Genomic DNA, 26964 nt, shown 5'->3' with positions numbered 1-26964 from the left:
AACACTTTCAACCTCGACACTATGAAAAACATGTTTTAATTATCGAGCAATTTTAAATAATTTATTATTTATTTTCAAATACCAGAGAACATTTCTCTAGATATCATATTCAAATAGGAATAATCAATGAACATTCTAATTGCTCACTAAAACAAAAACTTAAAAAAAAATATATATTCGAGGAAGGTAAAGTGGCGCAGGAAAAAAAGAAAGTAAAAGAAATGTGAAAATCACATTGTGGGAGCCTTTTTTTTTTTATTATTATTACAATACTTATTTTTTGTGACAGATCCTATAGATTATAATACCAACCCCACATAAACCTTGTTGTTAGCAGATTTTTTTTTTTTTTTTTTTTTTGCCCTTTTTAAAGAGTTAATAATAGGAGAAACTAATATTTATTTTCAATTATAATTTTTCACGTGTACTGTCTATCGAAATGATGAAGCACTTGCGGCCAACAGACCAAAAACCCGCCCAAAACCCACACCTCTCACTTCATAAAGTTGGTAAGACACAGCCCCTTTCCCTTCACTTAGCTTGAGTTTCACAGCAGAGAAAGAGAGTGTGAGGAACATTTTAGAACTCTCTCTCTCTCTCTCTCTCTCTCTCTCTCTCTCCTCATAGCAGCATGCAAACCCTGAACGATGACATAGTTTCTACTTCTATCGCTCCCAATTCACTTAACTCTCATGCCGTCACGTCTCTCTCTCCCTCAGCTCCTACCCCACCTTTAACTTTTCACGTTCATGGCGGTCTCAGACGTCGATGCAGTAATGGATTTCTTGAGGAAAAATGGGTTCTCGTATGCCGAATCGTCTCTCAAAGAGGAAATGATTGAAAAGGATGAACTGGGTTCATTTGATTTCGAGAAATTCTTCTTCCCAATGGTTCCCCCGCCCCCACCAGTGAAAATTCCTTCGACTCTCCGGCGATCGGAGGTTCAGGGTGGAGGTGAATCGTCGCGATCGAACTCTACGTTCGAGGACGATGAGTTTGTGAGCTTCGGGTCTTCCTCTTCAGATGTGTGTTCTTCAGGTACTTGTTCTTGCATTGAGTTTATGTTAATCTTTGTGTAAAGACATGTGCAGTAAGTGCCATTCTCGTTAATTTATTTGATCTTTTTGGCCTTCTATCTGGTTTCTGAGATAACTGAGGTAAATATAAAGAAACAAATATATTTTTTTTAGTTCCCATATGCGAATCTGGATAGGGTTTTAGTTTTTTTTCTTTTTGGCCAAATTGGAATTTTCGTGGTGTTCCTTCCCTGTTTGGTTAACAAATTTTCCGATCTTAATTCATGCTGCTTTTTTTACCCTTCTTTTTGGTGATAGAGCACATGCTGAGACAGTGAGACTATCCAAGCCTGTCACAAGCCAAACTCTCATTTACTACAGATTTTCTGATAAAATTATCGCCGACCAAACGGCGTTATTGCTCAAAATTGCTAGGTACTCTCTTAGTCGTAGCGGTCAACTTTGCTTGTTACGTTATTTTCTCCCATATGTCAAGTCGATTACATCAAATCTGTAGTGTAAGTGTAAGATTTTTCATCTGGTATAGTTTTAGTAGACAGGCGGCTTGTTAAACTGTGATCTCACTTCACACAGTCTAGCATCGTTCTCTCTCTAGAAATGGGTTACAATCTTTTTCATCGGCAATCATTACTAACACTTGCTTTTCTATAATTACTTAATAGAAGAACCCTTCATTTATCAACACTTTCAACTCTTACCCTTTGGATTCTCTTATATGATTTAACAATCACTCTTATTGCCACTAGTTTCCCATGCCACCGAGGCTTGTCTGCTATATGCATTTCAAGGCATGATTGCAACTAAAGAGTCATAGAGAATGCCGTATTACCAAACTTGTGCAACTTTCAAACCTTAAGGGTGCAAGTTGCTTCACCATGACTTCTTGTATTTTCCATTTTTCCTCTCTTTTTGTTGGTATCGTGCTGGAGCACTCTCAAAAGTTTTCATCATTGCAGAGCTCATCAATCCATATGAAATTCGGTCAAAATCTCAGGATAATTCTGAAGCTTCATCAGAGAATTTATCTCAGTTTGGCACAGCACGCGATTATCATGACTTTGATATGCAGAATGACCCATTCTGTTGTGATGAGAAAGATGACTGTGACTTCATGACACCCTACTTTGAAGGACTGGACTTCTTTGAATGTCCAAGTGAGGATAAGTTTGTCATGACATCGGAGAATAAGAAGAAACAAGAGAACCCACTGGAAGAGAAATGTCTTTTTTACATTGATTCCTTGAATGACGAAAATGTGGTTCAGGTGGATAATGATAATTTTGATAGAAATAATGACTCTGAAGGAGGCATTCATGGAAAGTCCAAAGGTGTTTCTTCTCATGGTTGTACAGCAGCCTTTTGCAAATGTTGTATGGGAGCTGGAGGTTTTAATGATAATGAAGGCTACCTGAGCACTAAAAAAAATGATTGGAGTGATTATGCGTTAAAAGTCATGAGTGACATTTCCTCCGATTGTGAAACTTCTGCACAAGATAAAATAAAGAAGACTAGCTACTCTGCTAAACAGGGTTCCTCAAATGACTTGGTTGAAGGATTTAAGAGTTCCCCTGACTTAAATATGGAGGTTTATGAGAAAGATTTCATACCCAATGGAATTGACAGCTATGAAGTTGGAGATGGTGGAAAGTCAAATGCAGAATCCCACAAGCCTGCTGCTTCTACAGAGGAGGACTTTATTGATGAGCTTTTAATGTATGCTACTCATGAGGATGAATATGAAGTATTTGACCTAAGAATCATACACAGAAAAAACAGGTTTGTCGGAAATTCTCTCTTGTACTTTTGGTTGCATCATGGTCAATTCATAGTTTCAAGCTTCAAGAAAATTATTATTTCTTAAACAAAACTTTTGTAATTTGTCTGGATTGAATATACTGGTTTTATTAGGAGCATAAAACCCCTTAGAAGGTTGATTCTAGTCACCTAATGTTCCATACTATGACTTCTTTTTTTAGATAGACATTTGAAGCTTGTGTATTCTCGGGTTGGCATTTAGCATTCAGTTGTAGTCATGTGTTCTACCATTTACAGGACTGGGTTCGAAGAGAACAAGGATCTGCCGATAGTGCTGAATACTGTCGTTGCAGGCAGATATTATGTATCAGAGTATCTGGGTTCGGCTGCTTTCAGTAATGTTGTTCAGGCCCATGATCTTCACACAGGAATGGATGTTTGCCTGAAGATCATAAAAAATAACAAAGATTTCTTCGATCAGAGTTTGGATGAAATCAAACTTTTAAAGCTGGTCAACAAGCATGACCCTGCTGATGAACGGCACATTTTGCGTCTTTATGACTTCTTTTATCATCGGGTATGATTTTGCAGTACTGCATTCAAATAAATTATTTTTCGTCTATTTTCTATAAATGCTTCATGTAACTACTCAAATATAGCAGATTTAATTATTTTCTTTCTTGTTGAAAATAATGCAGGAGCATCTCATCATTGTTTGTGAACTCCTCCGGACAAACTTATATGAATTTCAGAAATTCATTCAAGAATCTGGTGGAGAAGCTTACTTTACGTTGAGCAGACTGCAGGTTAGTTCAACTACAATATCTATTTGCACCATTTGCTTTCTTCTGCTGTTTTTTTTTTGGCTCCCTAGCCTGACAGTAATATGAGTGCTATGGATTCACACAGTCCATATTTGACGCAGGATCTATAATTTTTCTGAATGAAGGTTTGTCTGTTAATGAACAGTTTTTTAGGCATTTTAATGGCGGTTTAAGCTGGCTAAATAATGTATTCGAGTTTACAAGTAAAACAACCATCATGAAACTTAATGGTATGTATGCTTCAAACATTAATTTACTCTTCACAGGTCATAACTCGTCAATGTTTGGAGGCGTTGGAATACTTGCATCACTTGGGAATTATTCACTGTGATCTAAAGCCAGAGAATATTCTTATCAAAAGTTACAAAAGATGTGAGGTTAAGGTTATTGATCTTGGAAGCAGTTGCTTTGAGACGGACAACTTGTGCCTATATGTACAATCACGTTCCTATCGAGCTCCTGAAGTAATCCTAGGCCTTCCATATGACCAAAGGATTGACATCTGGTCTCTTGGCTGTATCTTGGCTGAGTTATGCTCTGGTGAAGTATGTCTTGTTTCGCATTGTACTATTATTTAGTTGAAGTTCAAACGTGTGGTAATAGATGCCTGCGACCAATTTCAAGAAGAGAAATGCTTTAGCGACAAAAAAATCCCACAAAAGTGAACTCTCAAGTTGGTGTGGCACTAGCTTGATTTAGTACGTTAGATTGTAAAACTATTTTTATTGTAAATTAGATCTAACGTATTATATAAAATAATGTCAATTTGTGAGTTTACTTTTGTGAGATCTCTTTGTGGTTATAGTACTTCTCTTTTGAGAAACACATCCAGTAATTAGTAACTTATGTGTTGGGCAGGTGCTGTTTCCAAATGATTCGATTGTAATGATCCTGGCACGCATGATTGGGATGCTGGGCTCCATTGATCAAGAGATGTTAGTGCAGGGTCAGGAGACACATAAGTATTTCACGGAAGAATATGATCTCTATTGTATAAACGAGGTTGGTTGCCCATGTCTTCCGCCTTGATGCTTCGAGTGAATTGCATTTTTTATCTCATGAACAGGATGTTATGAACGTACAGTCTTGCTTGCAGTTGGACACATGACATTTTATCTCATTCTTGATTAAAGGCATAATTAATACAACAAGAATACTTTTTTTATTTGAAAGATTAGGTATCAAATGATGTTTCCTTAAAAAGATAGAATTTCCAAAACAGAAGCAATAATATAATTTACCCAAGAAGAGGCTGCAAAATCAGGATCATCTTTTTCTTGTTAATTTAGAAATGCAGAAATTCATCAGAGTACTTGGTATATGGTGATGCATTGAAAGTGTAATATCTTGAGTGAATAAGGAATTGCTCAGCTCACATATGACAATAATGACGTGTGTTCAGGAGACGGACCAACTGGAATACATAATCCCCGAGTCATCCTCATTGGAGCATCGTCTGCAGGTTAATGATATTGGCTTTATCGACTTTGTGAAAAGCTTGCTCGAAATCAATCCACAGAGGCGTCCGACAGCAGTCGAGGCACTAGAGCACCCATGGCTCTCCCACATCTACTAGTCCACTTCTTGCTACATTTTTGTTGGACTTTCCATTCTTGTGGGATTATTTCTCAGTTTGAGTAGTAGTCTTAGCCAAACTGCCATGACCTTGAGCGTGAGGGAATGCATTTCCCATTTTGGTTCTGTTACACAAGTTTTTTGTTTTTGTTTTTGTTTTTTTTTTTTTTTTTTTGTATTTTGCATTTATTTATTGATTGACACTTACATACGTTTTGTACAATGTTTCTACTCCATTTTTTTCACCCTCAGTTATGGGTCAAATAATTTCCCCACCAATTTGGATTTCTATATGCTAGTGACGAACTTTTTCCAACAATGGTTGATCCAAAGACTATAATGCTGGTGAAATTTTATGCAAAATACAATGTTCTTTTGTCTACCCCATGATACAAAACTCATGGAAAAAAGCACGTGTAATTGCACATATACAACTGCAAAGATAATTTCTCACCGTTACAGGTTTGTCAACCCAGGCAAAATTACAGATACAGAGAGATTGAAGAAGAATAAGGGAAAAAAGAAAAAAAAAATGATAGTTACGTAACTATGCAAATGCCTGTAATTATTTTAAAAAAATAAATAAATATAAAATTTATATAAAAAATTAATTTTTTAATAATAAATTTTATTATTTTTTAAAATAATTGTTACTACGATACGTAATATTGCTTGAAAGGAAAAACTCACAGTTTTCAAGAGAGTTTCATGATCTTCGAGTACGCCACAAGGTACCAAATCATCTCTCTCCATCACCTATGAATCATCACTAATATATTAACTTTTTATGTGTATTAACCGGACAAAGTATTACCAGAAAGAAGAAAAGATTTGTCCCTTCTGATTGGATGATTCTATATCCTATCAGCCTTCCCACCTCCTTTTCACTTTCTTTACTCTTGTCGCCCAAAATCTTTGAAAGCCCACGTTTACCCCTAGCGCGTGCACTCCCCTTGCTTAATCAGCCCCTCCTCCACGTTACCGTAGGTCCATAATCTCTTACGTATTTTATGGTTTTTGACATATTAATTAATTGCTTTGTACGATAAAAGATAACAAAATTTGTGATAAGCTAACTTTTCGCTAAGTTTAGATGTTAAGTTAAGTTAAATTAAATTTTTTTATGAGTAATAATGAATTAAATTAGTAGAATAAGTTATATAGAATCATTTATGATAAGTTTAAATATACTTAAATATTAAAATAGATACAGAGATATTTATAAAAAATTTAAAAAAATTATTAGTCTCACGTATAAAAATGTGTTAAGTTAAATAATATTATAAATTTTATGTGTAAGAAAATTTTAAATTGAAAATAAATTTAATAATTTAAGGGTTAAGTATTTAGATATTAAAATTAAATTATTAATTTCATTTTAAAATGGCATTCGGATTAATCTTATTCTCAAAAGTGGAGTTCGCTTTTACTTTTTTCAATTGCTTTTCTTTTTCTTTTTGTCCCTTATTTTTCTGACTCTAACAATATTATCTCACATTCATTATAATTATTAGAATTTCCCTGTTTTATTCAAATTTTCGTATATTAAATTTTAAATAAAATGACTGGAAGTTTATTAATATTTTTATTTATTTTTTAATCATTTGATATTCTATCATTAAAAAAAATTAGATGAATAATATTTTTTAAATAATCCGAAACCCAGGGGTCACGTTACTCGAGAGTCAAGAGTAAACTCTCCTGGAGAGCGCGTGGCTACCATCTGTCTTTCTCGACAAAGAACGAAGGCTACCCCACCTCCAAGATAGTCACAGAGAGAAAAACTACAGAAGTAATTAACGTACATATCTGGGCAAAGCAGATACGCTGATATCCAAACGCCCCCCTCCAATCGTCCTCCTTGTCTCTTCTCTGGGAGAAACAGAGTCACCGTTTGGCTGTAATGCCCATTTCGGAGTTGACTCGGGCCGAAGCGTACTCGCCGAGTTCTCTGCACGTATGGCGTACGCTCCTGAACTGGTTGGCCTTCTTCTTCCGGATCTTCCTTCAGATCCTCAGAGCTCTCAGCCACCACGCTCTGCCCTCTTCCTCCTCCTCTTCTTCTTCTTTGTCTTTCAAGCCCTTACCGGTCGTTGAGCTCCCGGACCACGAGTTGCCTGCCACCTCCGAAATAGAAATCCCCATCACCGCCAGGGATTCGGATTCCGACGAGCTTCTCGATAAGCTCACGGTACGCTTTATTCACTGCTATTTTTTTGTATGAAGTTCCTTAATTTGATCTGGCTTCTCGGATATATTTTTTAAAATTTTTTATCTTTTGCTCTCTTATATGAGTGTGTTTCGCTTGTATAATATTCAACGGTGAAAAGCATTGTTCTTTGAATTCTTTCAAGATGATTGAGTTTTATATTTAAAAGCAAATGATTTTAGTCTGGAAGATTTGAGCCAAGTTTTTTTGCTCGGTGGGTGAGATAATCATGGAAAGTGGAAATAGTGTTCGAAAATTGGGATCACGGAAGTTTAGTAACTCAGTATCAGGTGAAAAAGTTCTAATGATCATCACCACACACTACACTTTTTTTTTTTAACTAAATACGGAGCAGAAGAATTTAATTAGTCCGAAGAATAAACTCAAAAAAATTTTAAAAATTAAAAAATAGTGTGGTGTGTAACGTGGGGATGATGAGTAGCAAAGTTCTATCAGCTGTAGGTGTACAGATACAATGTTCTGACCGTCACAAACTTCGATTGAAAGCGGCTACCTTCCTTAATGGATTTGGCAACTGATAAATTCACCTGCAGGTAGTTCTTGACTTGGACGAAACTCTAGTATCTACATATGAGACATCTAATTTGCCAGCTAGCGTTCGTAATCAAGCAACCGAAGCTGGGTTGAAGTATTTTGAACTGGAATGCATATCTTCGGACAAGGTGCTTTCATAATAATCATTTTATATCTAATCTTTCTAGTATTATTTGATATGAATATATCTTCACACGAATATGTTGGGATTTGAAGGAATGTGAAGGAAAACCTAAGGTCACCCATGTTACAGTTTTTGAGCGCCCAGGATTGCAAGAATTCTTGAAAGAAGTCGGTCAATTTGCGGATCTTGTGCTGTTTACTGCTGGTCTTGAAGGTCTGCTTATCACATAAATTTTTAGATTCCCTTCCCGTATCTCTTTTCCCATTTGCTCTTCTACAATGTGATCTTTACTTATTCTCACAGATTATGCTAGACCACTTGTGGACAAAATAGATACTGAAAATCGATTTGGTCTTCGACTTTATCGCCCTTCTACAACTAGCACGTAAGTGCTGCTTTCTTCTTCTCTTTGTGAATTGTGATACCTGTTATTCGACTTTATCGCCCTTCTAAAATTCATAACCTGTTATTCATGTGAATTTTTTTTTTTTCATTTGAGGACTTTTTTCTGCTTTTGATGTCTCATTCCAGCCCCTATCTTTTCTTCCTCATGTTTCATTTCATCATTCTATCTCACAAACTTTGGTCAAGTATAAAGCTTCAAGGTTAATAATTCCACGAGCGTACATTTCTATAAGTCATTTAAGTACGCTTGTTGGAGAAATGAACTTTCAAAAAATCTCCCTTTCAAAAAAACCTTTGATTCTGTTAAATGAATTCCAGCGAGCATCGGGAGCACGTGAAGGATCTCTCCATCCTATCAAAGAATCCAAAACGAATTGTCATTATTGATAACAATCCATTCAGTTTCTTGTTGCAACCACTGAATGGAATTCCTTGCGTTCCATTTACTGCCGGGCAACCCCATGACACAGAGGTATCAGGATTTGCATTTGATATCCCAGTTTCTTTTCACCAATTAATTTCACCATTGCCTCTTCAGCAAGTTTTTTTATTTACTTGTTGATCAGCTTTTGGAAGTCCTCCTTCCACTCCTCAAGCACCTCTCTCAGCAGAAAGATGTGAGACCAGTGCTCTATGAAAGGTTCCATATGCCTGAATGTTTTCAAAAGCAAGGGATTCCTAGTTCTGCTTGGACATCTTAGGATACGGACTCCTTGCAATAGGAGCCGCCCTTCTTCTTTGTACAATCCTCCATAATTACTTTTTCCCAAAGGCAGCATCTCATCATTGGACTAATTGTACACCGGAGTAATGAAAGCTCCTTCGAAGTACAATTCGAAGATGTCAACTGCTGCGAACCGTGGTACAAAGGTACCCCATTACGTAGATTCGTAAAATTGTCATAGCTATGTAACTCGATTATCATGCTCGTGATCCTCTTGATTGTTTTCTCAACTAATTAGAAATTTGTAAAACAGTTATTATTAGCCGTTTAAAGAATATCATTCTGTACCGGCCGGTATGGCTGGTATTTACTGTGCCGGAACAATAATCGGCATAGTGGAGATGTGTTTCATACCAAGTTAAATATCGACCGTATCGGTACGTTTCGATCAATACCAGCCGGTTTTCAATGTATTGGCCGAAATAATGTATTTTTGTAATTTATATAAAAATCCTTACGTTTTTATAATTTTCACTACAATTTTCACATCTGAAGATTTTTTTTTTTTAACTTCTTTTAATCCCATTTTTTTTAGGACTGAAAATTAAATCCCTACTCTCCTTTTCGTGCTAAAGATGAGTGATTATTTTTTTTAATAGTTGGATTGAGAGTTTAGAAGTATTATTAATTTTTATAAATATGTTTTAACTTTTTAAGAATTACATTGATGTTATTTTGAAATATAATTAATTATATATATAATTAACTTATTTATATATAGGCTATCTTGAAATAGTACTAGTACTAAAATATTTCGTTTTAGTATTTTAATCAAACCGAATAACTTTCAGGTATTCAAAACTTTGGTTTGAATGTTCCCAATGTTTCGCCCAAAACTATTAGAACAGACAGGACCGGGAATTATTCGCTGTGTACATGTTTTGTGTGGTGCATATTACGATATGAGATTTGGATCACCTGAACCTGCCAAAGCCATGACTATGAGCATGAAACAGGAGCACACTGGATGAGAACAAGGGCATTGCATACACCAGATGCCTCCCAAGTTCACACGCATGAATTTATTTAGACACGCTATTGTTGAATCAAAGGTTTGGGTGTGTGTTTAAAGAAGCCAAGAAATCCCACCTCTCTGAGTCTCTCCATTTTCTTCATTTAGATACAAAGAGAAGAAAATTAGAGGCCGTCCTTGGCAGCCCCCTTGTGAAAATAACACGGGTTGCCCAATCTTAGACTTGAGGCGTGCGCCACCTAACTACCTAAGGATGTACATGGACCAACCCTTGAGTGCCGTCAAGAGGTGGGTTTCACAGACTTCTAGAATTCAAGTCTCTGGCCGAACGATGTCTGGGCCGTCTGGCTGTCCTTAAAGTAAGGTGTTATTCGCAATAAGTTAAGGAAAATGCTCTGGACCCGAATTTGTGTCCTGAACAGGATTTTTTTTTTTTTTTTAACTTAGTTATTAAGTATTTTTTAATGATGTTGTCAATTTTTTTATTTTTAAAAAAATATTTAAGAATATGAAAAAGTAATGAAAAAAAATAATTATTTTGTATTATTCGGTAGCGGGCTACATTCCTTGAAGGATGTAGCAGGACCCCAATAAGTAACAAGCACACGCCGTTTCACTTATAAACAGCTCGATAGATGGGGTATAAGCTAAGGAAAAATTGTAATCTTTTTTCTGTTTTGACAATCAACGAGGAGGGATAGAAAATTTGAGCCCTAGTAAATAGTTAAACCCCGGGCTATTGACTCGTCGGCACAACCTTTAACTTCCATTAAAGTTTACTAGAGGAGCTGGTGCCTTGTGGGAATCTTTCACTTGCTTTCGGCTTGTGATCTTGTGCATCCGAGAATTATCTGGCAGTCTCCGACAATGGGGAACAGAGTGAGGACACTCTGCCCGGCCACATGGTCGGCGGTTGTCTTGTTAAGTTGTTAATGATTACAATCAATCAGATTAGTTAGCAGTCCAACATCATTTTAGGAATTCAGGCTGCCCACATGAGACTTTTGCAGCTTTCTTTGTCCTTAAAGCTTATCACTGTCAGTGCCAAGTAGCAGCACTAGCTGCGTTGGGAACTTTTCCTTCTAAAAGATGATGTTCTTTCCTTTTATTTCCCCCCTCTTTGTGTATTATGCTTATCTCCCTTGGCTTTCTATGTATGTCTTTTTCAATGTTGTCTTTGAATATTCCCTGTTCTCATGTCCCCCCAAACCTCATGTTTTAGAACCGTGGTTTAGAGTTGGTGAAACAAGGTCTATGTACTTTTTGGATTGTCACGATAATTGAAGTCTGAATTGACAAAGTTGCACAAGCTTGCTACCTAACTATATACCGTATGTGACCAAATTTGCAGAACTTTGTAGAAAATTTAGAACCATATCGTTATGGCGTGATTAAATGTTTAGCAAATAACAAATTATATTAAAAAAAAAAAAAAACAGAATCATCTTTGTTTGGTAGAGGCAATTACAGATTTAAGAAACGAATTATAACAACAAAAATCATTGTATTATGCTATTGCTACAGAATGTATGTCTTTGACTCATTCAAATACTCTTAAAAATAAAGCTACGTCTAAATTATCCTAAATAATAATTAATATATATATATATATGATGGGTATTACAAATACCAATGTTGTAATAATATTGCACAAGAACTATGATTACGTACACTGAGAAGGCGGGGGGACCCTCGACGTAGTGCTTGTTTTATTTTTTTCCTACTGTCCTGTTGGCTACCTTTGTTCCTACTCCATTCTGTTGTCTCTGGAATTGATTTTGCTGTCATGATTACATTTGGTTCCTCGGCATTCTCTTCCTCCTTCCTCCTTCCTCCTTTTACTCTTCTTGTTTTCAATAAGATGCCCTCAAAATATATCTTGCTGTTGTATGGAACTGAACTTTTTTAGGAATATTCTTGACGATCCATCAAAGCAACTTTTCTGGGTTTTTCCTATTCAGAAGCAGAACCAGCTTTATACGCATTGATCAATCGGCATTCTTGACAAAGTATTTGTTAGAAATCGCCACCTATCTCATTAATTATTACTAGTAATAATGTAGAGTAATGCTGCGTGTAATCATGTATAGTGTGTTAGTATCGTGCATAGAATTTACTATTAAAAAATTAATTTTTTAATAATTTAATATCTATTATATTTGTTAGAAATAAAATGCGAAAGCCCGTCAAAAAACGAACGAGAAAATTCAAAGGTAGGCTGTTTTCTAGAATTCTCGTTACGACTTGACCAGATTAAAAAAATAAGTAATGTTGTTATTGACAGTGAAGTTATCATGATTAATAGTATCAATTGATGGCGTGTAATTTAAAGAGTTTTTATTTAGATTAATTTAAATATAAAATAACTTAAAATATATTATATGATTAAAATTATAAAATAATAAATAAATTATTTGGGTCTCGCATTCCGTGAACGTGATTTAACTCTGTATGCTCTTTTATATCAAGAAAAGAAAAGAAAAAACTCTCTGGTCTCGATCGTTTGTTCTGTATCATTTCTCTGTGCTCTAACCAGCGGTTACGAATTTAATGCCGATTGATTGGGGGATTGCGGTTTTGAATTTTGAAATCCACTCGCCACTCTATCAAGAAAGGAAAATGATAAGGTTATTATTCTATTATTATCTATTTATTATTTTTATTGTATTTAATTTTTTTAATTTTTTATTTAATAATTAAAGAAGTGACTATTAATAAAATTTTATATTTTTTTAATTTTTTTAATGGTTAGAAATGTTGAAAAAATACTTAAAAGAAAATAATAAAAAAATAAAAAATTTCTAACACTTTATAAATAATAAATGAGTAATAATATGGTAATAACCTATCAAAATAAATTCCTATCACTACCCATTAAGGAATAAATTAAGGCTTACAACAGGCACTCCGATTTTGCTTTCCTTTGCTTGAAGGGAAATTAAAGAAATTATGGAAATGGCAACCTCAACTGAGGCAGATTTGGAAGTAAGATGAAAACTTTAAGTTTTTGATAAAGATTTTAAATATTATTTTAATATTAATATTATTTTAAAATTAAAAAAAAATAAATTAAGATTTTAAAAAGTTAAATTATTTATTATATTTTATATAAAAATTTAAAAAAATTATAATAATAAAATAAAATGAATTTTTTTTAAAAAAAATATAATTACAAATATAATTATATATTAATCTGTGTATCAATATGATGTAATTGATCAAAAAATAAATTTTATTAAAAATAATATTAATTTAAATTTTAAATATAAATAAATTAATATTAATATATAAATTAATACTAACTATACTTTTACATAACAAAATTCTTTTTTTTATCTCATCTTGTATCCAAACCTGCCTCCTCTCCTGAGTCAAAATGCGCCGTCTGTACAGACGAATATTTTCGTACGTTCCCTTTTGCATTATTCTGTGCAGTAAGAGACTAATCGTCACTGTACAAACTACAAACTCAAAGCCCCAAACCTCTGGCGCTCTGTCTCTCTCCCTCTCTTTTCTCTCGCAACACACAACCTGTTACCTCACCCCCTGTGTCTTTCTCCGGTCTTGAAGTTACGGTCGTCTCTCTCTCTCTCTCTTGCCTCGGTCAACTCCGCCAATGAAGCAGCTTAGACTCCATCCTACCACTGCTTTCGTAAAAACAGAGTCTTTTAGATGACGAAACTACCCTCCTCCGCTTCCGCCGTAGGCGTCATTCTTACCATCCTTGTCATCATCTCTAGGACACCTTCAACCCATGCGCTCGGCTCCGGCGCTACCCTTGCCATCAGCTTCGATTCCGCCACTGTCTGCGGCATCGTCGCCTTGCAACCCAAGCAAAGCATCCAATGCTACCGACGTGGCCAAATCATCTCCGTCCTGCCCAACGTCAGCTTCTCCTCAATCTCTGGCGGCCGTAACTTCTTCTGTGGCCTCCGCTCCGGTGGCTACAGCTTCTTTTGCTGGTTCACCACTGAGTTTCCCAACAGTACCTTAGATCCCCAACGGGTTTACTTCAACAACACTGTTCTATTAGGGAACCTTTCGGTCGGTGACGACCAAATCTGCGCCACGGTGATTCGTACAGGCTCCGTCAAGTGCTGGAGAGATAGCGGCGCGGTTGGACTGCCACCTGCGTCCGATGCGTTTGTGTCAATATCGTCTGGGTTTGGATTCTCTTGCGGTATTTTGAGGGACAGCAATCAGGTTCGCTGCTGGGGTAAAAATACAGTTTTAGCGAATCAGACACAGACAGAATTTGGGAACATGTCGATGAAGAGTATTGTAGCGGGTGGCTCACATGTTTGCGGGGTGAATTCCACTGGGTTTGTGGTTTGCAAAGGACACAACGATTCTGGGCAGTTGAATGTTCCTTCGAATTGGCCGTGGGAGTTCTCGTCATTGGCGCTTGGAGCGAACCATAGTTGTGGAATTAGGCGAGAAAATGAATCGGTTGTGTGTTGGGGTGGGGAAGGGCAGTATTCAGTGAATATGACACAAGGGGTTTCGTTTACAACGATTGCTTCCGGGTCGAATTTTACTTGTGGCTTAACTACGAGAAATTTATCGATTATATGTTGGGGACCCGGGTGGCCTGGCGAGGCTAATTCTAGTTTAATGTCTGATCTTCCTAAAATTCTTCCAGGGCCTTGTGATAATTCTTCCTGTGGCGAGTGTGGTCTGTATCCGCTATCTCAGATTTTGTGCTCTGGTTTTGGGAATATTTGCAGGCCCTGTCTGACTCAAATTTCAATGCCGCCGCCGCCGCCGCCAGTATCATTTCCACCAGGGGCAACGGGTTCATCTCCATCGAAGGGATTGAGGCGGGGTTTATTGGCTTTTTGCATTGTAGGGTCGGTTGGAGCTTTCGCTGGTATTTGCACAGTAATCTACTGCTTGTGGACTGGAGTTTGTTTTGGGAAGAAAAAAGTGCATAATTCAGTGCAACCCACAATTACCAGAGATCCCAGTTCTAACAATGGCACAACCTCAAACAATAGTCCGCCTTCGAGATCATCCACCATTAGGCGTCAGGGTTCGAGAATTATGAGGCGCCAGAGGAGTGGAACCTCATCCAAGCACGCAGACAGGGCTGAGGAATTTTCATTAGGCGAGCTTGCAGTAGCCACCAACAATTTCTCCCTAGAGAACAAGCTTGGTGCTGGAAGCTTTGGTGTTGTGTACAGAGGCAAGTTAACAGATGGCCGAGAGGTTGCGATCAAAAGGGGAGAAACGGGTCCAAAGACGAAGAAATTTCAAGAGAAAGAAAGTGCATTTGATTCAGAGTTGGCTTTCTTGTCCCGTCTTCACCACAAACACTTGGTCAGGCTTGTTGGGTATTGCGAGGAAAATGATGAAAGGCTCTTGGTTTACGAGCACATGAAGAACGGTGCTCTTTATGATCATTTGCATGACAAAAACAATGTGGAAAAGAGTAGTAGTGTTTTGAATTCTTGGAAGATGAGGATAAAAATCGCGTTAGATGCAGCCAGAGGGATTGAATATCTTCATAATTATGCAGTGCCAACAATAATTCACAGAGACATCAAGTCCTCTAACATATTACTCGATGCCAATTGGACAGCAAGAGTATCTGACTTTGGATTATCATTAATGGGTCCAGAATCCGATCATGATTACAGACCGACGAAAGCAGCCGGAACTGTTGGTTACATTGATCCTGAATACTATGGTCTAAATGTATTGACGGCAAAGAGTGATGTTTATGGACTTGGAATAGTACTATTAGAGCTTTTGACAGGAAAGAGAGCAATATTCAGGAACGGTGAAGATGGAGGAGCACCCATAAGTGTGGTGGACTTTGCAGTGCCAGCAATTATGGCCGGAGACTTGGTAAAGATCCTAGACTCCAGGGTTGGGCCACCAGAGCTGAATGAAGTAGAAGCAGTGGAGCTGATGGCCTATACTGCACTGCATTGTGTGAATTTGGAAGGGAAGGACAGGCCAACAATGGCTGACATTGTGGCTAATTTGGACAGGGCATTGGCTGTCTGTGATGTTAGTCATGGGAGCATCTCTAGTGGTACGATCTCCATTGTTTCAGAATGAAATTTCTAACCGGAAAGCAAGGAAACAAACATAATTTTTGTCCAGTTTTTTATTGATATTTTTTTTGGGATCATTCATATTTGATATGATTATTGTTGTAAAGTTTAGGACTTTCCTCTAACATTGAGCTGTAGTGTAGGATTTCGTGAACACTGACAGCCAGGAAGAACGATGATTACATGATTTACTTTCAAGGAGAAGGCATTCTTTTTGCTTTGTTCTAAAGTTGCTAAGAAGCTTTCAATATTTCCATCATTATCATGTGCCGGTAATGAATGTAGTCTGACTTGGTCGGGATTGCTCTTTTCGAGTTTTGACCAAATAATTTCGTTCACGCAAAGCTGCAGGGTGATCCTCACTCAATTTGACATATATATGCCCAAAGACAGAACCAACGATGTGAACGGAGATTGGATTTTTTTTTATTTTTGGACCATACATGCACCTTGGAAGTGTGCCCAGAGACGCGGCTGAGCCCCACACCTACTCTCAACTTTGTCAATCTTGCTATTTATTTATTTACGAAGAAGGGGTAGATGGGAAAGTGGTCCGACCTTTTGAAAGAGAGTGTAGTCTATACTTTCCACGTTGGGAGGCACTTTGACTTTGAAAATTCAAGAGTAGTTACTGGGAAAAGGCTTAGCAGTTTCCAAATTCTTGAATGGTCCTCATTGATTCATCTCAATATTTCAAATCACGATTCATGCTTTAGGTCTTGGAAATAAGTTTAATAAAAAAAAAAAACCAACGGTGCCTCTTAAAACTTTAATAGCCAGAGCATAACGTCCAATGTCCTTCCTTCATGCTGCTGCTATATTTAATACAAATGAATGAGGCTATAAATATATTAACAGCTTACATGAGTGTGTGAAGCGGACTCGGAGAGGCTGCGTTTATACTTGGCCGGTGACCCATCACCACCTGCCTTTGCTCCTATTTATTAGTCTGTTTTGTGGAAAGAGTATGTGCACAAACTCCAATGCTGATTTATAACGAAAATGCAACTAAAGATAGAGAGGACCCCCACGTTTGCACATGAATAAAGTGAAAAGAATCATCCCATCCTTTCTTGCCAATCGGAATTTAAATACAAATTAGAGTAAAATGACAATTCAACCACCACTCTTCGCTATGGGAGACAGGAGATTCCCTCTGGGAACATGCCCGTGCCCCCCAAGGGTTTTGCTTTCTTACCCTTTCGCTTGCAGGACAGGTAGCGTTCGTTTTGTTGATAGCAAATTTTCTAATAAGATGTTATTCTCTGTTTTTGAATAAAACTTATAAACTCATTTTATCATTTCATAAAAATAAATTTATAAACTAACGTAATTTAATATAATATATTAAATTATAAAATTATTTATAAAATAGATTTAATGTATTATATAAAAATTATATTAATTTATAAATTTAATTTAATAAAATCTTTTTCTGATTACAACACTTCTCTTTTAATTATACCAACTAAATTTTCAAAATTTTAAATTATTTCCTATTTAAGTAATTACGTTATGAAATTGTTTAAAATATGTAGCATTAATAAGTATACTAAGGCTAAAAGAAATTAAGATTAATGACAATATTACTATTTCTTGATTCATCGCTTGAACGACGACAAAATCAATCTCACCTGATTAGTGTTAAGAGACTATGTAACCGATAAGTTGTCTTAGCCTTAGCAAGCAAAATGGATTTGTATTCACATGTTTTTTTTTTTTTTTTAAGCTCGAGAATTTCACAAAGTAAATTATCTTAAATATGATATATTGTTTGAAATTTAGACACAGCTCAGTCTTCTTTGGACGTGATATTTTGATATAAATGGATCACATAGTCAAAACTGAGAATCAATTATAAGATTTTCGGGTCAAAGTAGCCGTTGGATTCAACATTTTAATTAAATTTGATCAGCGAAAGTTCTCAAGGAAATCCATTTAATTAATTGTTGGAATCATGCACGTAAAATCCCCAAAATCCACGACGTTGACGACAAATTGTCGCACACCCTCCTTCTGTTGTTTTCAGGTCACGTTTCAGTTTCACACGGCCGGGGAATTTGAAAAAGGAAAAACAAAGAAAATAACATAAAAATTGCGAGAGACCGAGTCAAACACGCGTTTGCTGTGTCCGCTGGCGTGCTTTCACACGTGAGCCTTACGTTTACCCTACTTGTAAATAAATAGTAATCTGAGGTTACAAAATTAATTATTATTCTCCTTCAAATGCCATTTATTTTTTGATTATTTTGTTGGAAGAAGAAGATGGAGGCATTTTGTTGAACTTACACCTCTTGGGCCAAACGCTTCTTCAAGCATCGAAAACAGTTTTGGGTCCAACATATCAAAGCCCAGAAACAAAGCCTGCACAATCAGATTACATAAATCCTTAATAATTTCAATAAAATCTTCGATCCAAATAATGGCTGCATTTACCAATTCATCGTTTATGGGGGGACAGCTCACTTGCAGAAAAAATTACGGAAACAGCAACAAGTAGAAAGAACTCCAATATTTTGACCCACAAAAACACATTGCTAGTTTCGCACACAACTTATGAAAAGGACAGGCCTGGATCTGATATGTGTTATAACATGAAACTGAAGGCCTTAAAAACAAAGAGGGACAACAATTATCCATAAAATTATTACAAAAAAAGGACGTGCACATTCAAAAGCTGTACATTATTTTGGCTCCTTTTTCCACCAGGATGTAGATTGGAACCACCAAAATGCATCACACAAATTCAAAGCGCATGAGAAGCTTTACAGATTTGTACTTCTCTCCCTCACGACTATGGAGTGGAACTGCTCGAATCCCGCTTCTTAGTTCAGACACAGGTAGACATGCTTGGCCTCCAAAGTCATCCTTTTCAGACATGTCATACTCATGAACTTCAATCCGAAGCAAAGCCAGTTCTGGGACAGTTAGTGGGAACTCAAACTCCTCATTCCAATTAGGCACCCAATTGTCCTCCAATGTCTTCGTTTTCTTCATAACAGTATCAGCACGAACTCCAGCAATTCCAACCTGCACACAGATCGAGGAAATCATATCTTAAATGGAGAAACTTTTCAAAAAGATCATGAGTTGCTGAAGGGCATCCTGGGAAGAAATGGGGATGGCTGGGTAAAGCATAGAGACCAACCAATTGCATAAGCCATGACTTGTGAATAAAAGGCAAGACACGCTGTTAAAGGAAAAACTCAAGGCATGATAAGAATCACAGCAGATGAGTAAGGCACACCAGAGGTCAAACTAGAATGGAAAGCAGCTTTATGAATTGAGACATTTTTCATGAATCATAGATTCCATCAACTTACCCTTGCATAGAAATCTGGTGGGGAATATGCATCAAAGTGCGTGTGGGGGAAATCATAATACCATCCTTCACCCATATACACAGTGACCTGGTGAATAACAAAAGAACTAACCCTTGATCAAGACATGAACAAAAAGAACAGATGTATATTGTCGACAGCACTTCCCTGAATCACTTAGGAAACTAACAGCCAAAAGCCCTGGCAATAAAAAGCACTTACCTTCAAAGTCTCTTTCACAGGTAATCTAACTTTAGGGTCAAAGACCTCATTATCTGGACCGGTATTCAATAGGAAATCCGGTTTTTTAATATAACCACATCCACCATTTGCTTTGAACATTCCGTGCATCAACCACAGTGATCTTCCATATCCCTGTTATAGGGTAATTAGCAGAGGTGAACTCTTTAGAACATCTTTCACGGGCAGAGATCAGTATTAGGACCACACTTAATTCACTAATCAGCAAGGGTCATAGAGACACAATCAAATAGTCACAAAAGTCCCAAATTAAAATCCAATAGCATCTCTTTCCTATCAGAATAGTAGTTCTGTGTGGGGAATACCATGGGCAATCATAGACATATGTGTGCAGATCACTTTTCTAATGGCTCAAGTTAAAAGAAAATACTGCTACAAATTTTCGTACACCAGCAGCTAATTAATTACTGTACTCGTGACTTCAGAACAAAAGAAAAGGACAAGAAAAAGTAAAGGAGCAGCAATTTGATCAAATGATAAGGGAATAGTTAAAGCAAGATATCCCCAACTTAAAAAAGTTAAAAGAAGAAAACAAAAACAAACAAACAAATCAAACCTGCATGTTAAATGCAACCATTTGGGCTCCATGCGACCACCCAATTAGGGGGTTGTAATTTGATGAGTCAATGCGTGTACCCTTTGGATAGACCCTCAGAATATTTCGCTGTGTAAACCTACAGCAAAACTGTCATCAGAACATGGAAAGACTTTTTTTAGGAATCAAGATTTGAATTTTTATATGACATGAGTTAAAGCATGTTAAAGTGTTACAGTAGAAAACTTATGGTAGTTGCGGGAGACTACTGGCACTAAAGCACCTGAAGGCTGCAACTGAGTCAATTTATAGGAGCCACCATTGAATATCAAGCCTGAGACCTGTCTCTGGCAGTAACTTCACACAACCAGTTAATTGTTATCCTGCCAAAATAGGCCCTTCCTATCCATGGCTACTAACATTTTAAACTAAGTGATCGACCCAAAAATAGCAGTACCACCATATTGATTCATCTTATAAAAAGGATCTCTAGTAGTTGGTTCTTCCTCTGCACTAATTCACCACATCTACTGTGTCAGAACAGCACTTTTAGATCATCATTAAGGTTTTTTGGGTGCTGAAGAGAAAAGGCCTTACGTTGCACCAAAGGAGTCATTACAAGCTTTGCATGAGAGAGCTCTGTCAAGGGCAAAGGGAATTGGTCTGGCTCAAACATGACAAACGTTAAAATATACAAAAGTAGCCATACTGCCCACTCCGAAGTTAATCTGCTGAAAAATTGGAATTTCTACTAACCCTAGACATATTAAAATACAAAATAGTATCCCTAAGCTTCCAAATATCATAAACTGAAGTCTCAACACTCCAGTTAGACAGCACCTTCTGTTTCAGGATGTGTACAATTAAAAAATGCAGAATGCCTTCCACCAGAACATTACCCCATCTCACAGCCAAGATTCAGTTATTATAGTCCATGTAACTAGTACTTTAGCTTGATAAATCTCTAGCAACAATCCTCTTTCTCACTGATATATCAATATATAAATTCTCAAGCAGAGGGCCCAGTCATGCAAATTGTGTGGCATTGGCATCTGGTTACTCCTTGGGGGTGGTCGTTTAGTCTTTAAACATGTAGGACCTAGTAATAGTGTGATTTGGTCTTTGTGGATACGAGGATCTAAAAGCCCAAGAAGTGGGAGCGGGGGTTAGTAAATGGCCAATGAGTTCTACTGTCGATGTTGCTTGGATTGCTCCAAACCTCAATAATTCCCCAACCATGCCATTCTCATGAATTGAAACAAGGAGTAGCTAATCTTCTTCCTGTTGTTGGCGTAGGAACAGGGCACTATTCTTACTTAATATCAAGCAACAGGGCACTATTCTCCAAAACAATTCTCTCCCATGCAACTTGCATTCCATAAGTGTAGTAGACCACTTTGAAGAGAGCAAAGAATTGACAATGATGGTAAGGGTTGCTAAAATAATGTTTGGTGAACTTGCAATTAGACAGTTTTACAGTACAAGAAACAAGAAAATCTAGATATACTCGTGCTAAAGAAAGAAACTTTGAGTTCAATGGCCATGTTGAGAAGCTTCAAGGGGAACGTGAAGAAAAGAAATGTGGAGATCTGTAACTTGAAGAGAAGAGCAAGCATGAAGAATCACTGAGGAAGATAAGGGCTTTCTTTGTCAATGTCATTTAACTATCTCTCAAGGAATGTCAATAAGGAATATTACAGAACCTTAAGCCTCTCTGCACCGAGCAACACAGAAGCAAAAACTCAAAAAACCAGCCTGGATGAAGCTTTTTGCATGAATATCACTAGATGGGAGACATTCTTGTGACCATTGAAAAATGCCATAGGCACAAATGAAATCTCTTTGCAAGACCTAAAGAACCAAAAAAGCAAAACACAGTTTGGGACATCGTGTTAATACCTGACAATTTCGTTTCCATAAGTCAGTACAGCCTTTTCAAGTTGTTGCTCACTTAAGCTGAGGCGTCTAACTTTCTCGGGGTCCACCTTGAAACATTCTTGTAATCCACCTTTTGGCTTACCAGCGTGAATGGTAATTAAACGCTTGTATTCAGGTGCTGCATGTTGCTGCAACTTGGGATCTGCATCGTCAAGATCTTCCTCTTCATTATTCTCTTCTTCATCCAAATCATTCTGCCAGAACATCACATCAGAAAGCAAAAAGAAGAACTCAGTACCTCAAGTAAATCAGTGAACAAGGAAATTATATACATCTCCACACCTTGTCATTTGCCACAGATGCGTCTTTCAGGTTTGAGACTTCCCTCCCCCAAGCTTTTTCATCACCTAAAGCTTTCCCTTTTTGTGAATCACTTTCTTTTTCCTTGATTTCTTTGGCCTCAAGGTATTCCTTAGGTGGTTTGGTTGATATGATAATCCTTTTCTTCAAGGATTCTGGGGATGGAAACTCCTTCAAGGATTCTGAGCCAGGAGTAAAGAGTATGTCTCCAAATGTTTGAGTGGCCATCTAGAAATTGGTGAACATATTGTAAATTATTAGAAGAGCACTGTTAAAACCAACATAAAATTAAGGAGAAAAAACATTTTTTACCCTCCAATTAATGGATGCTTTACACTTTACACCCTGAACTATAGTAGCTGACACATTGCATCCCCTATCGTTGTCTGTCAAATAGCACGTTCCATTAAAATTTGACAGACAAGATTACGCCATACCATCTATTATTGCCATCTTAACAGTCAAACTGAGATGGGTGGTGCTATTTAACAAAAGATGGCAATAGGAGTATGTAATGTGTTAGTTTTGATAGTTCAATTGCACGGTATAAAACATTGTTATTGGAGGACGGAAAATGTATTTATTCATAAATCTAAATACTCACTTCAGCCACTTTAGCCTGAAGATCTGGTGTAAGGTGGTCTTCTAGAGTTATTACAACTGGATATTCAGATGCAATAAAGGCATACTCCTTTATAGACTTCAAACATTTGATGAGTTCCACTGGCGTAGTTAGTGTCCTATACGAGAAAAACAATCTGCTAACTAAGAACATGGCAAGTAGAATATAATTAACTTACATCGACTACCAATAGTTAATCCCAATAACTGGAGTTGACTTTATAAATCTATTTTTCGCCAACCAGCTCAAGTGCGACAATTTACTTCATAAAGAAATTTTATTAAAAGTGGAGGGGGCTGCAACCAAAGTTCATAAAGACTTATTTGAAAATTGAAAATATTCCAATCGACGGTGGATATTATTGGAAAAGGCGTATTATTGTAGCATAGAGGTATAATATTATTGGAAATTACAAATCTCACTCATTACACACTCTCGTATCAGTAATATTACTATTTGGGTGGCAAATACTAGTTTCTCATAAAGATGGGAAGTCACTTGCACCCATATAATGTGCACAAAAGTTCGCATGTTAAAAACCAAACCTTCCATGAAGAACGTCCACGTTATCTTTCTTGGAGTTCGGCCATATATCCAATTCAATTACCCGCACACCTTTCCGTAGGGCATTTATGATGGGGCCATCGCTGCAGTCGCTGCTGAGCTGATTACCGGTCAGATAGGAATTGTGACCCGTATATATGAAATAATGCGACAGCGGCGCAGTCATATCATGGTGCACCTAGAATATAGCAAATGGTTACCAAGAAAGTGCTATTGTTTAAAATTTACATCAGCAAGATAATTAATTAACAATTGTGTGAGTCCTTAGTCTGTCCTGAACTAGTAGTTATAAAGAAGGAAGACAACAAAAAAGAAGCGCAAAATAAGGAAAAACCATCAATTTAATGAAAATTGAGACAAGTTTTGGATGATGTTCACTAAGAACAGATTCCGTGGCATAGACATTTGGTATCGGTCACGTTCATAAAAACCAATCGCCAGTAATTAACTCTACTATAGTCTTCTTCAAACAATACATTGGTGATTGAAAGTTTGCTAATTTGACTACATTGGCCACGGTGGGCCTATGGGGCTTGCCGTCTAGTTCTTTCGAAATTGTTCCTTAAGATATTTTGTTTAATCACAAATACGTGGCAGCATGCCACGTGATGCAAAAGCCAAAAAATAAAAGGCGTTGCATCATTATTATAAGCACATTCATACTGGTGACAGCTTGCTCAGAAAGAAGAATACTATTGGTGACAGATCGATAAAATAAAAAAGTAATAAACTTGACTTAGCAAAGTCCACCTTCCTTCCTTCCTTCCAAAAACAAACGCATGCTAACATTGTCCCTCTCTTTTCTTTTCCACCATTGTTCTCGGAATCAAACATGGAATTATAAGTCATACAGCCAACGGAGGCTTTAAAAGGAAACATACATTTTAGAAAATCAATAACAATAACAAGAAGAAGAAGAAGGGTTTAAAGAGTATGAGCATTACCCCGAGAGGTGAGAGAGGAGGGTTAGTGTCAGATAAAAGGTACTTCAAGAAGGCCTCGAGAGTAATGCCCTTTCGATGAAAGATATTGTGGTGCCGGGGGTCGTGAAGGCGGCCGAGACCGTCAATGATTGCTTGAGCGTCCTCTAGGGTGGCATTATGATCCTTCTGGACCTCGACCAAGAACCTCCGGAGGTGATCAGCGGCCATGGTTCCATTCTCCGAGTACTGGCTGAATAGGATCTTGACATCGTCCGGTGCTTCCGCTGCGGCCAGCCTGAAGCGCCGGCGGAAGCAGAAGCAGACTTTGTAGGTCTGTTTGGACATATTGCTGTGTCTGGGGTGGGAGAGGAATTATAGAGAGACGCAGAATTCAGAAATGGATATATTTGATCGGATTGGGTTTTCGTACATTGTTTTGGCATTTCCCTTCCCTTTGGGGATTAATAATTTCAGCAGCAAGATGGTATTGATGGTCTGGGACCCATCCCTACACATTTTTATTTATATAAACGTGGGACGATTTTATTGGATCCCCTATAAAAGTTGACTTAGAGCATCAGTTTTCATCTTCATTCTTGAATTGCCTTTAAAATGTCCTGTATTGATATATGCATATCTATACTTTTGAATAAATTGCTACAGTGTTTATTTAAAGATGAATAATCACTTTTCATCTTCAAATATTATTTTTATTATTATTTCTCTCTCCAAACTCCCAACCGGCTCTCTCTTTCTCTCTTTTTCTTTCTTTTCTTTTTTCTCTTCTCTCTCTTTTCTCTCTTTGAATATTTTATTATTATTTAGTCAAAAAATACATAATCTAATGTGGGAAATTTTGTTCATATTCAAAATCAATCTTCAAATCATGAAAATTTACATATGAAGATGAATAATTCATTGCTGATGCTCTTAGGCATATCCGATTATACTTTTTTCTTTATTTAATATCTTTTAAAATAGTTTTACTAATAAATATGAAAATTTATATTTATAAAGATAAATAATTTTTACAAATCACAAATTTTTATTAGAAAATGAATATTATATTTAAAAAATATTAAAAAAATGATTTTTTTTTTTTTAATAAGACTCATTTTAATATATTTAAAACTTATAATCTGATATCATTCTCCTGACGAAATAATATGGAGAACACATAACTTCATATCCAAAGTACTTTCAATTTTTAAATTTCTTGTACCAACAACAACTGTTTGCAGTTCGAAATACACCATTCATGATAGTTGACAGCCAAAGATAATGAATATAAATATAGTAAATATTATTAAATAGTATGAAGATAAATATTAAGTAGTAAATAAGAAGATAAATATAAAAATTATGAAAAAAAATTTAGACGTATGAAGATATAAAATTTAAAGATAATGAATTTAAATTGAGAAATAAATAATATTATATTCAAATAATTGTATAAAAATTGTTTAATAATTATCTTTATATAGTTTTTACTTGACTCTCTACGTGTCGTATGTATTTGACTTGTCACTTCTACTCTCCTCGTCTCGTGCATAAAATAAAAGAAGGCCTGTAAGTGAGGGGTTAAAAAAATTATTGGGTGCAAAGACTCAATTCTCTTTTTTGTTTTTATTTTTAAAAAAATTATATGGATAGAGACCATCTGCCTTTGTAGCTTGAATTATCCTCTTTACTGTACCCCTGGAAAGAGACTTATTTGCAAAAAGTTAGAAGGTGGGGTGGTTGACGGTTGAATGTATTTATCGATGGCTCTTTTATTCCTGTCGGTAGCTTCCCTTTCTGCATCTATTTTTTATTAATTATTATTTTAATGGTGTAACGCTAACAGTTAACTAAACTCTCCTATTTTCATTCGTTGAGATATTTTATTAAAAATTATATAATAATGAGATGAAATAAAATAAAATAATTTAAATTTAGATATATAAATAAGCTTGACTTATCGCAAACCAAGTTGCTTGACACGTGAGAAAATATTGAGTTGCGATTAAAAAAGACGTGGATAAGGTGTGCACATTTGTCTTCATATACTATTTTTCTTCATAACAAACACTCTGATCTTTTGCTAAAAAAATAGAAAAGATATTCATCTTGATCCTATCAGCAGCAAAATCAAAAGGGCATTTATTTTCCAATGAATCTAGAGATTATTCTACGAGAACTCCCAATGTCACAGTAACAGAGTAGTCGCATTTCAAAAAGGCTTGCAAAATGGGAACTCGAACGTAAATCAGTAGATG

General features: G+C 36.5%; 4 protein-coding genes across 7 annotated transcripts; 3 read left to right on the top strand and 1 right to left on the bottom strand.

Annotated features, from left to right (window-relative positions):
- Positions 1 to 516: 516 nt before the first annotated feature.
- On the top strand, positions 517 to 5458 carry LOC122301499 (serine/threonine-protein kinase ppk15-like). 3 transcript variants are annotated; one of them, XM_043112890.1, is made up of 8 exons: positions 905 to 1038; positions 1335 to 1451; positions 1994 to 2813; positions 3090 to 3369; positions 3491 to 3598; positions 3883 to 4161; positions 4475 to 4618; positions 5019 to 5458. In XM_043112890.1, the coding sequence occupies exons 3-8, from the start codon at positions 2101 to 2103 to the stop codon at positions 5190 to 5192; spliced, it is 1698 nt and encodes a 565-aa protein (XP_042968824.1). In that variant the 5' UTR covers positions 905 to 1038; positions 1335 to 1451; positions 1994 to 2100; the 3' UTR covers positions 5193 to 5458. The 3 variants fall into 3 exon arrangements, with proteins under 3 accessions (XP_042968823.1, XP_042968822.1, XP_042968824.1); XM_043112888.1 differs by lacking the exon at positions 1335 to 1451 and having other exon boundaries at positions 518 to 1038; XM_043112889.1 differs by lacking the exons at positions 1335 to 1451; positions 3883 to 4161 and having other exon boundaries at positions 517 to 1038.
- Positions 5459 to 6993: 1535 nt separating this feature from the next.
- Positions 6994 to 9548, top strand: LOC122301498 (CTD nuclear envelope phosphatase 1 homolog). Its single transcript, XM_043112887.1, has 6 exons — positions 6994 to 7382; positions 7955 to 8083; positions 8172 to 8292; positions 8383 to 8464; positions 8803 to 8956; positions 9051 to 9548. The coding sequence occupies exons 1-6, from the start codon at positions 7095 to 7097 to the stop codon at positions 9183 to 9185; spliced, it is 909 nt and encodes a 302-aa protein (XP_042968821.1). The 5' UTR covers positions 6994 to 7094; the 3' UTR covers positions 9186 to 9548.
- A 3964-nt stretch (positions 9549 to 13512) lies between these two features.
- LOC122301497 (putative serine/threonine-protein kinase-like protein CCR3) lies at positions 13513 to 16502 on the top strand. Of its 2 annotated transcripts, none has more exons than XM_043112885.1 (2): positions 13513 to 16221; positions 16387 to 16502. In XM_043112885.1, the coding sequence occupies exons 1-2, from the start codon at positions 13854 to 13856 to the stop codon at positions 16401 to 16403; spliced, it is 2385 nt and encodes a 794-aa protein (XP_042968819.1). In that variant the 5' UTR covers positions 13513 to 13853; the 3' UTR covers positions 16404 to 16502. The 2 variants fall into 2 exon arrangements, with proteins under 2 accessions (XP_042968819.1, XP_042968820.1); XM_043112886.1 differs by having other exon boundaries at positions 16382 to 16502.
- A 2118-nt stretch (positions 16503 to 18620) lies between these two features.
- Positions 18621 to 25165, bottom strand: LOC122301496 (phosphoinositide phospholipase C 2-like). The gene is made up of 9 exons (XM_043112884.1): positions 24728 to 25165; positions 23765 to 23961; positions 23202 to 23337; positions 22580 to 22825; positions 22259 to 22491; positions 20381 to 20498; positions 19786 to 19938; positions 19567 to 19653; positions 18621 to 19273 (listed from the first exon to the last, which is right to left on the bottom strand). The coding sequence occupies exons 1-9, from the start codon at positions 25049 to 25051 to the stop codon at positions 18980 to 18982; spliced, it is 1788 nt and encodes a 595-aa protein (XP_042968818.1). The 5' UTR covers positions 25052 to 25165; the 3' UTR covers positions 18621 to 18979.
- Between the last annotated feature and the right edge of the window lie 1799 nt (positions 25166 to 26964).

The sequence above is a fragment of the Carya illinoinensis genome, chromosome 2 (assembly GCF_018687715.1).
Source record: "Carya illinoinensis cultivar Pawnee chromosome 2, C.illinoinensisPawnee_v1, whole genome shotgun sequence".
NCBI classification, from domain to species: domain Eukaryota; kingdom Viridiplantae; phylum Streptophyta; class Magnoliopsida; order Fagales; family Juglandaceae; genus Carya; species Carya illinoinensis.
The sequence above is the reverse complement of the archived record's forward strand: the minus strand, read 5'-3'. Positions and strand labels throughout refer to the sequence as shown.